General features: G+C 33.9%; 1 protein-coding gene across 14 annotated transcripts in view; it reads left to right on the top strand.

Annotated features, from left to right (window-relative positions):
• Positions 1–14,648, top strand: part of ST3GAL3 (ST3 beta-galactoside alpha-2,3-sialyltransferase 3) — a 212,547-nt gene that overhangs the window by 81,025 nt on the left and 116,874 nt on the right. For 13 of the 14 annotated variants that reach the window (XM_088153067.1, XM_088153069.1, XM_088153073.1 and 10 more), the window contains one exon: positions 12,259–12,351. In XM_088153067.1, coding sequence (XP_088009193.1) covers positions 12,259–12,351 — 93 coding nt within the window. 14 annotated transcript variants of the gene reach the window in all.

Genomic DNA, 14,648 nt, shown 5'->3' with positions numbered 1-14,648 from the left:
TCCCCACTCTGTCAACTTAAGTTTATATTCTTCAGGGGAAATCAGCCCAAGAGAATTCCTCCTTCTGATAAATGTGTGCATCTAAATCAGGTGTATACATGTGCATATCTATGTATATGTGTGCATCTACATCTGTCAGAAGACACATTCCAAAAAGGGGGAGCAGGAATCATCATCATCATCATCATCATCATCATCATCATCCTCATCCAATTAATGGTTACAAATCAAAACAGAGCACTCCATTTATAAAGTTGATTTCCCATCTGTATAAACCAACCATTCCCTCTTACATGTATAAACCACTCTTGCATGCACACAAATGTATATACACATTGATATAAGGTAACTACACTGGGAAGGGAAGGAAAAAAGACCGGGAACAAAATAGGATAAATATGAAGTAAGGATAGGACTATCAGATCTGGGCTGCAAAAATACACATGACCACAAAAAACGCCAATGGTTGTTTTCTAGATTTTCTCTTTCCTTCCATCTTTCCCAGCAGTATAGCCTTTTCCAGAGAGTGAAGTCTTGGCATAATATGTCAAAATCTGATAATTTGAACTTTGTCATTTTATGAACTTATATCATTTTAATTGATTTATTTCTTTTGGGAAAGAATTGAAGATGGTCAAATATTTGTCTATAGCACAGTGCACCATTCTTTAGAAAGCCTGGCACCTGGTCCAAAGACTGATGTTGATGAGGTCAGAAATAGCAGTTACCAGGCTAGAAAAAGCTTTTATGTACACTTATTGCAGGTGCCTCCCAAGACCATCAAGAGATCTGCAAAGTATTTGTTAATTCAGAAGATGGGAGACAGAAGCCTAGAGTTTAAACTCTGGAGTGTATGTGTCTATCTATCTGTCAGACTTATGTGGCTGTCAATCTTAAAAACACAACTCTGGGCAGCTCATAATAAGTAAAATAAATAAAAAGCAAAAAGACAATGAAAACAATAAAACCAAAACTTGGTGCCTTATCCATCCTACTCCTATACATCAAACAAAAAATATTCCTGCCTCTGTCTCTGTCTCTGTCTCTATACCTGTACCAGTACCAGTACCAGTACCAATACCAATGCTTGTACCTATATCTATACCTGTCTTCCTTTGCAATGCCGTGGGCAATTTGGCTTCATTCTTGTCTGTAGTAAAGTTTTGAATCTAGTTGAGTCATGTCTTGCAGTCAGCTGCCAAATCTGGCTGGGAGCGGAAATCAGAGTTACGCATCTAGAGACCTGTGATTTACTGCCACGCTCTGGTGTGAAACCTGACATCCTCCCACAACACTTTGCCATGTAAAGAACATTTGGACTGGAAGGTACCAGGTTGCATAGCCTTGAGATGTAGAGTACATTTAGACTGCTCATAGGGCTGGCATTTTGTAGTTCCTGATCTTATGGTGGTAAGAAAAAAGAAGTGGTAGAAAAAAATGGAAGGGATACAAATGAAGGATGGTACCTTGACAGCTTCCCCATGAAACTCTGGAAGCTCCCAGAGCCAGTACTAAAACATTATAAGCACTCACCAGATAAAGTTGACTGATGTGTTTAACATTTTTATTTTTTCCTTTACATCAAACTAGGGTAATGCTGACAAGGGGATTGGTCAACGTTCCAAACAACAAAAGAGCAGATAGAATAGAGGCTTACACTTGTAAAGGGAGGAAAGGAAGAATGAGATTGAGGTGAAGGAAAATAAAGTATAAAAGAGGAAATGCCTGTTAGGTCAAAGTATATCCATGTGCAGAATAAGTCACTTGGGATATCTTTATATATGCAGATCCAACAAATTTGCACTGAATGTCCTTTATGAGACAGTCTCAAATTAATAGTGAAGAATCTGCATTGGAAGAATTAAATATTTTCATTTTTTAATAGAATTTTTCTCCAGAGACAAATATGCAATTGTTTTAACTGTTCACCCATGCACAGTTAAGTAATTTTGCCACACTCCATGGCTTTAGTCCTCTTAATTTGAAAAGAGATTTTAGGTTTATCTTGTGAAAAACAGGTCAAGCTGCTATTAAAATATGCTTCATTATTTTATTCTGGATGCTTTTACTTATTATTTAATACTGAAATTTTTAATTTCTATTTTGTCTGCCATATGCCTTTGGGTTTCATAAGTATCTAAACTTAGTGTAAACTCATGGCATGCATAAATAACTGAAATACTCTTTTTATCCTTTTATTACTGTTTGTCAGAGTAACTTAAGTCAGTGCCTGCCTTCTCTCTAGATTATGGGTGTGTATATAAATATAGCTTTATTATTTTCACAGTAGCTTAAATTGGAGGCATGGCATGACAGAAATACAGGATAAAAATGCAATAAAAATGTACATTGTGATAACAATGGAAATCTTAGCTCCTTTTAAATAGGTTGGACATACATCATTTTAATCATGAGATGAAGTTTGTGGATGATAGATTTATGTTTGCCAGACAGTAGAGAAAGATTAATAAAACATGCCGCTGGCTGACTTTTGTACCAGCATGGCAATATGACCATTGTTGGTGGGGTGCTTTAGATCACCATTAAAAGTCCATTGAATTGAGGATAATAATTCACATGAATTAGTATCAGTGATGTCTCTTGTCTTTATTGAGTCTTGAGTCTTTATTGAAGTCCAGTTGTGGTAGGGCAGATCTTTTTCAATATGGAATCATCTCAGTGAGCTAGAATCAGAAAATGTGCTGGAACAATGAAATGTCTTTGAAGCTACTGCCCAAAATGCCATTCTCCAAGTTGGTTGGATGTAACAGTCCTTATCCAGATATACAACAGGTTCATTCTGTGGAAGCGAGTGAAGAATGGAGATAAGGCATATGAAACCTTCAGTAACTGGAGATGGCCTGCTAGGCAAGAGTCTCTGGAATTCCTAAATTACACAAAGGCCGTATCATTCCAGTGGAGAAATACTGTATTTTTCTGACTATAAGACAATATCTTTTTCTAAAATCCTTACCCTAAAAATTGAAGGGCGTCTTATTCAAGGAAGTCAGCCGAGAATCGCGCGGTTGCAAAACTGCCCATACTTTGTTTCTGCAGAGAGGCTTCCTCCTATTGCTAGCCTCCAATCACGAGTGAAATAGCTTGTCTCCCAAACAGACTTCCTCCAATCACGAGCCTGATGTAACTGACATCAGCTGATGCTGAACAAACCAATTAGAGGAAGGCTGTTTGCAGAGACAAGCTATCGGCAGTTTCACTCGTGCTTGAATGTAATCAGTTACGCAAAAGAGCCTGGAAATAGAGCTGCAGAGAGACGGTTTGGACCTCCTCCCACCGAGTGTATCAGGTAAATGTTAACTAATTACTAAATAAAAATGTGTTCTGCACTATCTTTAAAATATTTATTTCTTAATTTTGGGTTGGAAAAGTGGGGGTCGTCTTGTACATGGGGGCGTCTTATTGTCGTAAAAATACGATACCTTGTCTGAAACTGTAGTATTGTTCAGTATGACCTGTGATATATCATATGCTCTATTTGCTTTAGGGAGCTAGGAGATACCTAGAGTCCAATTTTAAAAAGGAAGAAAATGTATAGAGACCATAAATCTGAAAAAATACAGCAGAGCCAAGTTATATAAATGAATAGTTAGTGAAGAATAAAAATATTTGGATATATTTATTCATTATTGCAAATTCTCCTACTATGATACCATTCTCAACTGATGCTGATAAATATTGGCTGAGTTCATGCAACATGCTAAATTCTAAACCTGAATTAATAGAACATAACGTGTTATATCCAGTCAGCCATGTTATTAGGGTTAATACAATGACATGGTTCACGCATTTTATGGCAACTGCTAGATTCCCACAAGAGCAAGCTAACTTTCAGAGAACAGGGCAGAAAGTCAGGAATAAGATACTGCTCTTATTTTTGTTGGGTTGAAAAAAAATCCTACTATAATAATAGTAAATATTGGGAAAACGTGACTGGTTTCCTCACAAAAAGATAGAACTTCTGAGAAAAATATTAAAAATACACAGGGTAAACTCCCAAAGTCTTTTTTTCTTTTTTTTTGATTTAATGGATAATTTGGAGCTTGATGCATGGAGGTATGAAAATGCTAACTCAAAAGAATATACTTATTTTTCTGAAAGACATAGATCTTTTTCAAGAATAGATAAGATTTGGATTTCTAAGACTTTGGCTAATAATGTTTATAAAGTAGAGACATTACCAAAGACTTTTTCAGATCACAATCCAGTGACTTTAACTTTTAAAAAGAAAAAGGGATCTTTTAGGTGGAGATTGAATGAGATGTTGTTACAAAAGGAAATGATAGTGGAGGATTGTAAAAAGTTAATTTTTTGAGAATAATCTTAAGGCACAGAAGTAAGGATGGTTTGGCACACAAGTAAAGCTTTAGTAAGAGGATATTTTATACAATATAAATCCCCAGGGAGGACAATAATCACTCACCAAATTAAACTTTTACAGAGGCAACTATCTTTGTTAACAGTGAGAGAGATGGAAATAAAAATGAACTATGCAAAACAAAGAAATGTTGAATTTGCAAATAAACTGGGGAAATGGTTGGCATACAAACTGTGAAAAGAAAAAGAAAGTAATATTAAAGTTGCAAGAAGGTAATACTATAACAGATAATGCAAATATTATAGTCACTGTTCGCAGCTGTGGTGCAGGCATTTTTGGACACTAGAGCTGACCTACCCTCATTTCTAAACACTTCGGATTATAATTATTTTTCAACTTAAGAGAGACCTTCCTTCGCAACAGATAAATAATTCTCTTGGGGCTTACCCTTATTTTTGGGAATGTATTTTTAAAAAAAGAAATAGAGCTTTAATTTGAATCTGATTAATTTACAAAAAGCTGGATGAAAATTGGAATTTAGACAAGACTTAAAAGTTACTTACAGTGAAAAGGGAAGATTTATTTGTCAGAAGTTATTTTTCTACAAAACTTCATTTGCAGTAATGAAGTTTGCTTTTTCCATGGGAAAGTTTCTTGTTTTGCTGGACAATGCTTGTTAATTGGCTGGGTTTCTAAAACAGAAGAAGGTTGTAACTTGGTCCCTGTGTGTTTCCTTTGATGTGTGCCTGAAAATCCAACTTGAAAGACACCAGAGGGCATGATTGTCAGTTTACTTTCTTCTGTATTTAATTATATCCGGCTATTCATTTTACCTGTGTAAAGGGGGAAAAAATTGAAAAAATTGGAGGGAGTGATTTTTACTTTCCAACAGAAAAGATTTCAATTGAATTCTTTTTATAAAGCCAAAGAATTTCAGGAAAAATTTAAAGGAGACCTGGAGGAGATGCAAATGGAGGGGGATAAGTGGACAATCTCAAAAGCCAAACAGGTCCTGGAGGAAGATGAAAAAGAGGATTCTGAGTTGGATGCCACAGGTATAGATTTTTTCAAACTACTAGCTTAATTATAGATTACAAGTAGCTAACATGGAACTTTAATGGAGCAGATGTTCCACAAAAGAGAAGAAAAGTATTTCATCATTTAAAAAAACTTAAACAAGATGTAATTTGTTTATAAGAAACTCATATTAGAAAAGAGGAGATAAAATATTTGATTTGCAAGAATTTGGGACAAGAATTTATTTTGGCAGGTCCAAAAAAAGTTAATGGAGTTGTGTTATATATTAACCCACAATTAAAACCAAAATTAGCATTGGTTGATGAACATGGTAGATTTGTTGGAGTAGAAGTCAAATTACAGGGAATTGAAATGTAATTAATCTTGGGACTTTATGGTTCGAATGAAGTTAAAGGAAAACCTTTTAAATGTCTTATGGAAAAACTAACAAATTTTTCTAATGAAAATTGGTGCCTAATGGGAGATTGGAATGGAGTGGTATACCCACAAGTGGATAGAATATCAGAGAAGGAAGTTAAAAAGAATCAAGGCAAATTACCTAAAACATTTTTTGATTTGATGGACAGTTTATCTTTAGTGGGTATATGGAGACAGAAAAAAGGCACTTCTAAAGAATATACCTATTTTTCAGAAAGACACAGATCATTCTCAAGGATAGATATGATTTGGATTTCAAACACTTTAGCTGTTAATATCGCTAAAGTAGAGATTTTACCAAAGACTTTTTCTGATCATAACCCAGTCAGTTGGACTCTTAAAAGAAAATCTGATTCATTCAGATGGAGACTAAATGAAATGTTGTTGCAAAAGGAAGAGATAGTGAAAGACTGTAAAAGAAAAGGAAAAAATTAGTAGAATTTTCTGAGAATAATCTCTTTGATTTCTTTCTTTTTTTCTTCTTTATATTAGTTTGTATTAGTTTTTTTCTCTTTTTTAAAAAGTTTTAGTAAAAATTATTTTAAAAAAAGGAAAACTTGAAATTTCCCCACAATGATATAACAAGGTACAATTACATTGATTCAAAGTTATATAAATAAATTGCTAGGTCAATGTGAATTAATTATAGATTAATGTAAAGGTACTTCGAATGTATGCTGGAAATGGAAACAAGAAAGGACATTTTATCATCTCTGGTGGACTTGTAAAAAAGCAAAAAAATCTGGAATGAGATACGTATTTGTATAGAGAAGATTTTAAAGATTGATATTCAGTCAAAACCAGAGACTTTCCTTATTGGGCTTGATGGATAAACAGTTGGAAAAAAACCCATGAAACTTTGTTTTTATATATGATAACAGCAGCAAGGCTTTTATATGTACAGAGGTGGAAAAATAAGACAGTGGAAGAATGGATGGTGAAGTTGATGGAGTTGGCTGAGATAGTGAAATTAACGGCTTTGATTTGAGATAAGACATTATGTAATTTTAATGCTAACTGGAAATCCCTTTTGGACTTTTTACGGGAAACAGAAAACAATGAAATTATGTTGTATGGATTTGATGATTAGAAATAATATGGGTTAATGGAAATAATGGAAGTTTGTTGTAAATTTAGAGCAAGAGTTTGATGTATATTGTTACTTATATCTTATATTGTTGCAAAGAGGGTCGGAAGTCAATTTTTTTCTTTCTTGTTGTTTCTCTCCTTTTTTCCCTGCACTTTTAATCTTTACTATTTTTTCTTTTTCTTTTTCTTAATATTAATTTTTGTTAGTTTTTACTGTTCTTTTTAATGAATTTAATAAAGTTATTATTAAAAAAAGAGAACTAACAAAACCTTGTGAGATTAAAAAAAGGACAAGATGAGGATGTCCATTGCCTCCAGTTTTTGTTCATTTTAGTTCTTGAGGTACTGTATAGAGTTATAAGACAAGATGAGATCATTATGGGAGTTAAGATTTTAAAAAGGACTTATAAGTTAAAGGTATTTATGAATGATTACATGTTAGTTTTGGAAGATCCACTACAGGAAGTAGAAACATTAATGGGAAAATTAAAGGACTTTGGTATGTTAGCAGGTTTTAAGATTAATAATCAGAAGACAAAGATGTTAACAAAAACAGGAATGGACTTGAGAATGGTTTGGGATGCAAGCAAAGCTTTTATTAGGTATTTCATACAGCATAACATTGAGTTCAAAAAGAGGAATCAAGAGAAAATGTAAGCTATTTTGTAAGAGATAAAGAGAAAAGAGATGAATCATAGTTAACACCAGAAAAGTTAAGTATTTCAGACCAAATTAAACTTCTACAGCAACAGCTGCAAAGACAGAATTTGAAGTACAGTTGTACACTGATGATGAACGTGTAATTGCTAAAATACATAAACTTTTGTTGAAATTTGAAACAGAGGAAGAACAGGTTAAATAATGTATGATAAAGTGGACTAAGAATTTTGGTTATAATATACAGATGGATCAATAAGAAAATATGTGATTAAAAGTGTTGAAATTTACATTGGGTTATGATCTCAAAGAGAATTTTTATAAAATGATGTATCATTGGTATATGACACCAGATAAATTATCTAGAATGTATAAGACACTTCAAATGTATGTTGGAAATGTGAAGAACATGTAGGGACATTTTATCATGCTTGGTGGACATGTAAAGAAGCTAAAAAAAAATTGGATTCAAAAACATTTTTAAAAAATATGAAATTAGAAGATCGAATTGAACTGATGGAGAAAACCTGTTTTAAGATTGAGAAAAAAGTAAAATACTTGGTATTACTATGACAAATATGAATTGTATGCTATTTCAAAATAATTATGTTAAGACATGGAATGAAATTAAGAAGGACATGTTAAGATGGGAGAAATTAAAATTGTCACTGTTGGGCAGAATATCTGTGATAAAAATGAATGTACCTATAGAAGAGAATATATGTAGCTCAGAGTTGAACTGTGGAGTCCTTGGATGCTATCTGAACTTGGTTGTTTGATTGCAGACATTTCACTATCCGACTAGGTAATATCATTGGCGCTCCCTTATATACAGATGCTTGGTGGACATGTAAAAAAGCTTTAAAAAAATTGGATTCAAATACATACTTTGATACAGAAGGCTTTAAGGATTAATATTCAATTGAAGCCAGAACTTTTCCCTTTAGAATTAATGGATAAACAGTTAGAAAAAAGCCATGGAAGATTATTTCAAAATATGGTTACTGCAGCAAAATTATTATATGGACAGAGATGGAAAGATTTGACACTACCCACAATGGAGAAATGGTTGGTGAAATTGACAGATCTTGCTGGTCATTGACCAAATAAAGATGATTGATTTGCTTGATCTTCTGAGAAGAATAAACTAACTTCTTTGATTACAGAAAAGATATTATCTACATTTATTGGTGACTGGAAACCTCTTATGGACTTTTTGCATAAAAATGAAAAAAATGAACTTGTGATTTATGGTTTTGATGATTAGACAGGATAGATTATAGAAAGAAGACTATTATGATGTAACTTTAGGGAGAAAGGTTAAAATATAATTGTACTTATAACAGCTGTGAAGAATATCAGAAACCACCGCTTTGTATCTTTTTTATTTTCTTTCTATTTTTCTTTATCCTTCTTTTCTTGCACTTTTTGCTTTCTCTTTGCTTTCTTTTTCTTTTTTCTTCCTTCCTTTATATTAGTTTATATTAGTTTTTTCTCCTTTTTAAAAAGTTTTAATAAAAATTATTTAAAAAAAGGAAAACATGAATTTTCCCACAGTGATATAACAAGGTACAATTACATTGATTCCAAGTTATATAAATAAATTGCTAGGTCAATGTGAATTAATTATAGATTAATGTAACTCTTAAAGCAGCTGTGTATTTTTTCAGGCTCACACAAAAGCCTGAAAAAAGGTACATCTGTTTTAATAAGTAGTAGGATGGCACTGCACTCAGAGTTCCAAAGCACATCAAAGTGTTCATTGTCCTAGCCAATAGCCTTTCCAGGCAGTGGAGCCTTCTAAATGATTTCACATGTTACTGTGGGCATTCCTCGCCTCAAAACTTTTTAATAAATAAAAATAGCAATTAAAATGCCCACGATAAAGTGAGAACGTATCTCATGTTACATCCGTAGGCTATCTCAAGATTTGGGGGATTTTGTTTATTTTTTAAATTCTATGTAGGAATGTTGCTGGTTATGATCCCTTGTTCATTATACAGGTAGTCCTCACTTAGCAACCATTTGTTTAGTGACCTTTCAAAGTTACGACGTCGCTAAAAAGTGACTTATGACCTGTGCCAGAAGTTATGACTGTCGCAATACTCCCATAGTCATGTGATTGTGGTCTGGGTGTTTGGCAACCGGCATGTAATTACGACAGTTGCAGCATCCCAGGGTCTCGTGATCACCATTTGCGACCTTCCCAGCTGGCTTCCAGCAAGCAAAATCAATGGGGAACCATCTGATTCACTTGACCATGTGATTCACTTAACCACTGCGGTGATTCTCTTAACTGCCTCAAAAAAGGTAATAAAATTGGGTCCAGTCATGTGATGATTCGTTTAATGATTACATCGCTCAGCAACCTAAATTCCATTCCCAATTGTGGTCATTAAATGAGGACTACGTGTAATGAAGAACCAAAACCAGTAAGGTCAAGTACATGCAAAATAGGATTTTTTCTAAACTTTTTTTTTTTTAATTAATGACAATATGAGTTGTACAGTAGTAAAAAAGCCTGATTTTAGGTGATAAACTTAACAACTTTTCACTTAAAGCAGCAGATTTCCTGTATTAGCAGAAAAAGTTACATCTGTAATTCAATATAGTATTTTTCTTGATCTTGCATTATGAAGCAAAAAGTTAAAAATTGCTGTGGTTCAAAGTTTAAGCTTTCTAATCATTCTGTAGAGCATTCAACTCCTTTCAACAGCAGAAGAATTTGCAGTCATTAAAAGCTTCAGTTTTCAGGCAAAGTGAAAATCAAATAATAACACAAAAAACAAGAGTTGAGGAAATATTCTGAAGAATTATATTTCCACCCCTCAGTTATGATATCAGCAGACTTACCAGTGTTCTTAGGTTGGAATTTGTGGACAAATCTTGGAAGTGATAGGATTTGTCTAAAAATTTGGCACATCAGGGTATTATTAGTTGCATAATGCTTTCAGTTACAAAAGAGGAACAGTCTTTGCTTCTTCTGAAGCATGTTGTTGATCCAGGTTTGTAACTATACAGTAATATTCAAAATAGCTGTGAATGTCTCAGCTGAATAAAGATCTCTAGTAATGAATAGGGCCAGGCAAATAAATATCTGAAATCACATTAATGGATAAAACAGCATAGAAGGAGAAACATAAAAGACTGACCAAGTCTATGGCCAAAATGGGGTGTGAGATAATTCTGAGTAACTGGACTGGCAGTTGTGGGTTGGCTGTAAACCTACTTTTGCTTGTGACACTTTAGAATATGAACAATTTATTATACTTAGAAAAGGTAATAACTCTATCTCTGACCTTGATGACCTTGGATGTAACTGTGTCTTTATTTGACAGACAGCTTATTCATTCCTCATATGGAACCATCAGGTTGCCATGAATGAAAGAGAACTAGTTCTTTGGCACAAAAGATATTTTGGCATTTTCATTTTCAAAGATTAAAACAACTTTAGAAGCTTGTTTTGGAAAAATGTGTTAATACATTGTGATGGATATTTTCTGTAAATGTATACCAGTGTACTGACTGTGTGTCAGTGTAGTTTTTGTTCTTAAACCCTGAATATTTTGTAGTAATGAAAAGTTCACAAACAAGACATTTTTTTTTTTTTAGCCAGTATCTTAAATTCTGTTGTTTAATGATACTTAACCTGGCCCCAAAACAGTCTTCTCAGAACATTGTATAATAGCTAAGACAGGTATCCAGGGCTGAATCTTAAAGTAGAGTACTATCTTAAGAATAATTCAGTTGTTAACTTCAGACTTTCTCATTATCTGCATTTGCATTGTCCAGATAAGGTTTAGATATGCTGGAACATCTGAAGAGCACCAGTTTGGGAAATGCAGATTTAAAACTTTGGATTCTTCTGTTGTGCATGAATACTATGAAGAAGCAGATTGTCCTTAAACAGTACCCTCTATATGAATAGTATTGTTTCTTATATTTATACTCAGATTTTCCACTGAAATTTGGGGAAAACTAGGCCATCATTGTTCATAGGTCTTTGACTATATGAACACTATGGGTAGAAACAGGAGCTGACAGAAATAGCTGTGTTGTCACCATAGTAACTGTGCTCCTGTAGAATATAAATTCAGTCCTTCATATATCCACTGATTGTGCAAGAAGCTGAGCTCTTAGCAAATGGTAAAAGGAAATCATATTGAGATTATGATATACAACTTACTCCATTTTCACAGTGGCTGGAAAAAATTTATGGTAACTTGGTTAGATTTGCTGTAGTAGTATTACATAGTAATATTTTACATAATAATAAATATAACTGTGGTTCTTTTTTATAACTTTTAATTATGTATTTTTGGTTTTAATTTGATGTAAACCGCCCAGAGTCCCCCATTGTGGGGAGATGGGCGGGGACAAGTCTACTAAATAAATAAATAAATAACATAGTAATAGTTTACTCGTCTACATAGTTTACATAGTAATAAAATTACGTAGTAATATTACACAGTAATTCCAGGAGACAAGTTAGGTAATTTTTTTCTTTATATTTTTTTTGGGTCCAAACTCACGTAATGGCAAGTAAATACGCTACATCCCAGAAGCTGCTTGGTACAATTTGATGACTTCCCATTTTAATTCCATAAGCCTTTTCTGTTCCTGTTTCTGTACTTCAGAAAAACTAATGATAAAAGGATTTAGTTGACACACTTGTCACTTTTTCCTTAGGATGATCATAACATTTATTATTTTTTTTACAGGCCTCCAGAGCTAGCATCGAAATATGGTAATATCTCAGAGGGTGTTTGCAAGCCTGGGTATGCTTCTGCTTTGATGACTGCCATCTTTCCAAAGTAAGTGACCTGATCCTTTGTAATTCCCAGTTCTGTTATCTTATAATAATGCCCTAAATGTTTTAGATGATGATGAAATACTACCTTAATTAAAATGAATTTCAGAGCTATGTAATGCTGTTTTTAATGAGACAAAAATAAACAGGGAACAGTATGTGTACGTAATGACTACAACTAAATGAGACAGTTAATTAGAAATAGATTCTCTCTTACAGTAGGAGAATATAGAAAGTGTTATTTTTACCCTTGCTATGAAATATGCATACAAAATATCTCAAGTAACGTAAGTTTTTTCTGAAATCATAAAACCATTTGATATATAGTTGAAAGAGTTGAGACATTTTTTTGCCAACTACTACCATATTGACTCATTTGTAAGATAGATTGATATGTGGAGTCCTTGGAGTTCTCTGACCTTGGCTGTTTTCTTGTAAACATTTCATTACCCAACTAGGTAACATCTTCAGTGCTAGAATGGAATGGGGTTTGCTGTCTGTTTATAAACAGTGGCATGCCCTGCCAGTGTTGGTGGGGGTGTGGGTTTTGTTTTATTTTTTCCTTCTGGTACTTCTTTGATTAGGGTATTGTTTACTGCTGATTGTATGTCTGGTGATAATCTTGGTGTTAATCTCTGCTTATCTGGGTGATGATTGCTGGTGAGGAGATGTTCTGGTCTTTTGTTTTCCTTTCTACTGTCTCTTTTGAATAGTGTGTAGATGTTGTTTATCTCTATGTGCCTGTTGATGGCTGCCTTGTCTGAATACCAAGCTTCCAGGAATTCCCTTGCATTTTTGGATTTAGCTTGGTCTAAGATGCTGACAGTTTCCCAGTTGAAACTATGGTTAAGTTTGTCCATGTGTTGTGAGATTAAGGAGTTTTCATCATGTCTTCTGACTGCTAGTTGGTGTTCACGGATGCGCTCTGCTAGCCTTCTGCCTGTCTGTCCTACATAGTGGTTGTTACAGTCCTTACACTGTATGTTGTAGATGACTCCTGTTTTTTCTTCTTGGGCTGCTGAGTCTTTTGGTTTGCTTAAGATGTTTTGGAGGGCTTTAGTTGGTTTGTGTACTACAGAGATGCCATGTGGTTGTAATAGTCTGTTGGTAGTTTCTGAGATATTTCTGATGTATGGCAGTGATATCTTTTTCATAGCTTGTGTTGGTTGTGTTGTAGTAGGTTGAGTTGTCAGGCACTTTTTGATAAAGTTGTGTGGATATCCATTTTGTTGGAAGATGTTGTATAGGTGGTCTGTTTCCTTTTTCTGCTGTTCTGGGTTGCTGCAATGTGTTTGTGCTTGCTTGAATAATGTTCTTACACAGCTCCTCTTGTGGGAGGTTGGGTTGTTTCTTTGATAATGGAGTACTTGATTAGCATGGGTTGTCTTCCGACAGACTTGGGTTTCTAATTTGCTGTTGTTTCCTCTGCTGATGAGGATATCCAGGAAGGGTAGCGTGTTGTTGTTTTCTTCCTCTCTGGTGAATTTTATACCTTTGAAGATGTTGTTGATGGTTTCATGTGTTTTATCTAATTTCCTCTAGAACTCTAAGGACTCCACAGTTCAACCCTGAGCTACACATATTCTCTTTTATAGATTGATATATTTTATCACTTAAAACTACTTCAGAATAGAGTCCTATGACATCAGTACCTGTAAAGTGTTGAATATTTATTTATTTATATTTCAAATTTAGTTGCAGCCCATCTCATTCAATGAGCGATTCTAGTTGTATATTTCGCTATCCCATACAAATATGCACAGTACTTGATTTCTCATTATGATTACTTTCCTTTGCAGTCTTCAGTAATTTTAGTCGTGCTTGAATGTTCCTTTTCTTTTTCTCTTTCCAAATATACTGTCCTTATGTTTCCAGTTGTTTTACTGATAGTAGTTGGGGATTTTAGACTTTATTGTATGACACCATGATTAATCACAGCAGGTTGTAGCACCTAAACAACCTCTGCTGATCTTGAAAATGTTAGCCTGGGTTAAATCTGTTTAGTGCATGGATGGGAGAACACCCAGTTGTAGACTTGGCTGGGAATTTTTTAAATAAAAAATCCTGATAGATGACAATGGCAAAACATTTCATATTTTGCCAATAAAACTGTATGTCTGGGTCTATGTGGTCACTAGGAGTCAAACTTGACATTTTCACAGACCATTTTAAATGCTTCTAAAGGTCTCAAATTAATTAAACAATGTTATATGATCATATTTAATGTTTTTTCAATGAATTCCTTCATATGATATCTGACATCATGTGAAAGAAATTGTAATTCACAAGGCAGAAAAAAAA

The sequence above is a fragment of the Python bivittatus genome, unplaced genomic scaffold, assembly GCF_059951505.1.
Source record: "Python bivittatus isolate LINGU-HERP-01145 unplaced genomic scaffold, Pbiv_v1 ctg000700_np1212, whole genome shotgun sequence".
Classification (NCBI taxonomy): Eukaryota; Metazoa; Chordata; class Lepidosauria; order Squamata; family Pythonidae; genus Python; species Python bivittatus.
The sequence above is the reverse complement of the archived record's forward strand: the minus strand, read 5'-3'. Positions and strand labels throughout refer to the sequence as shown.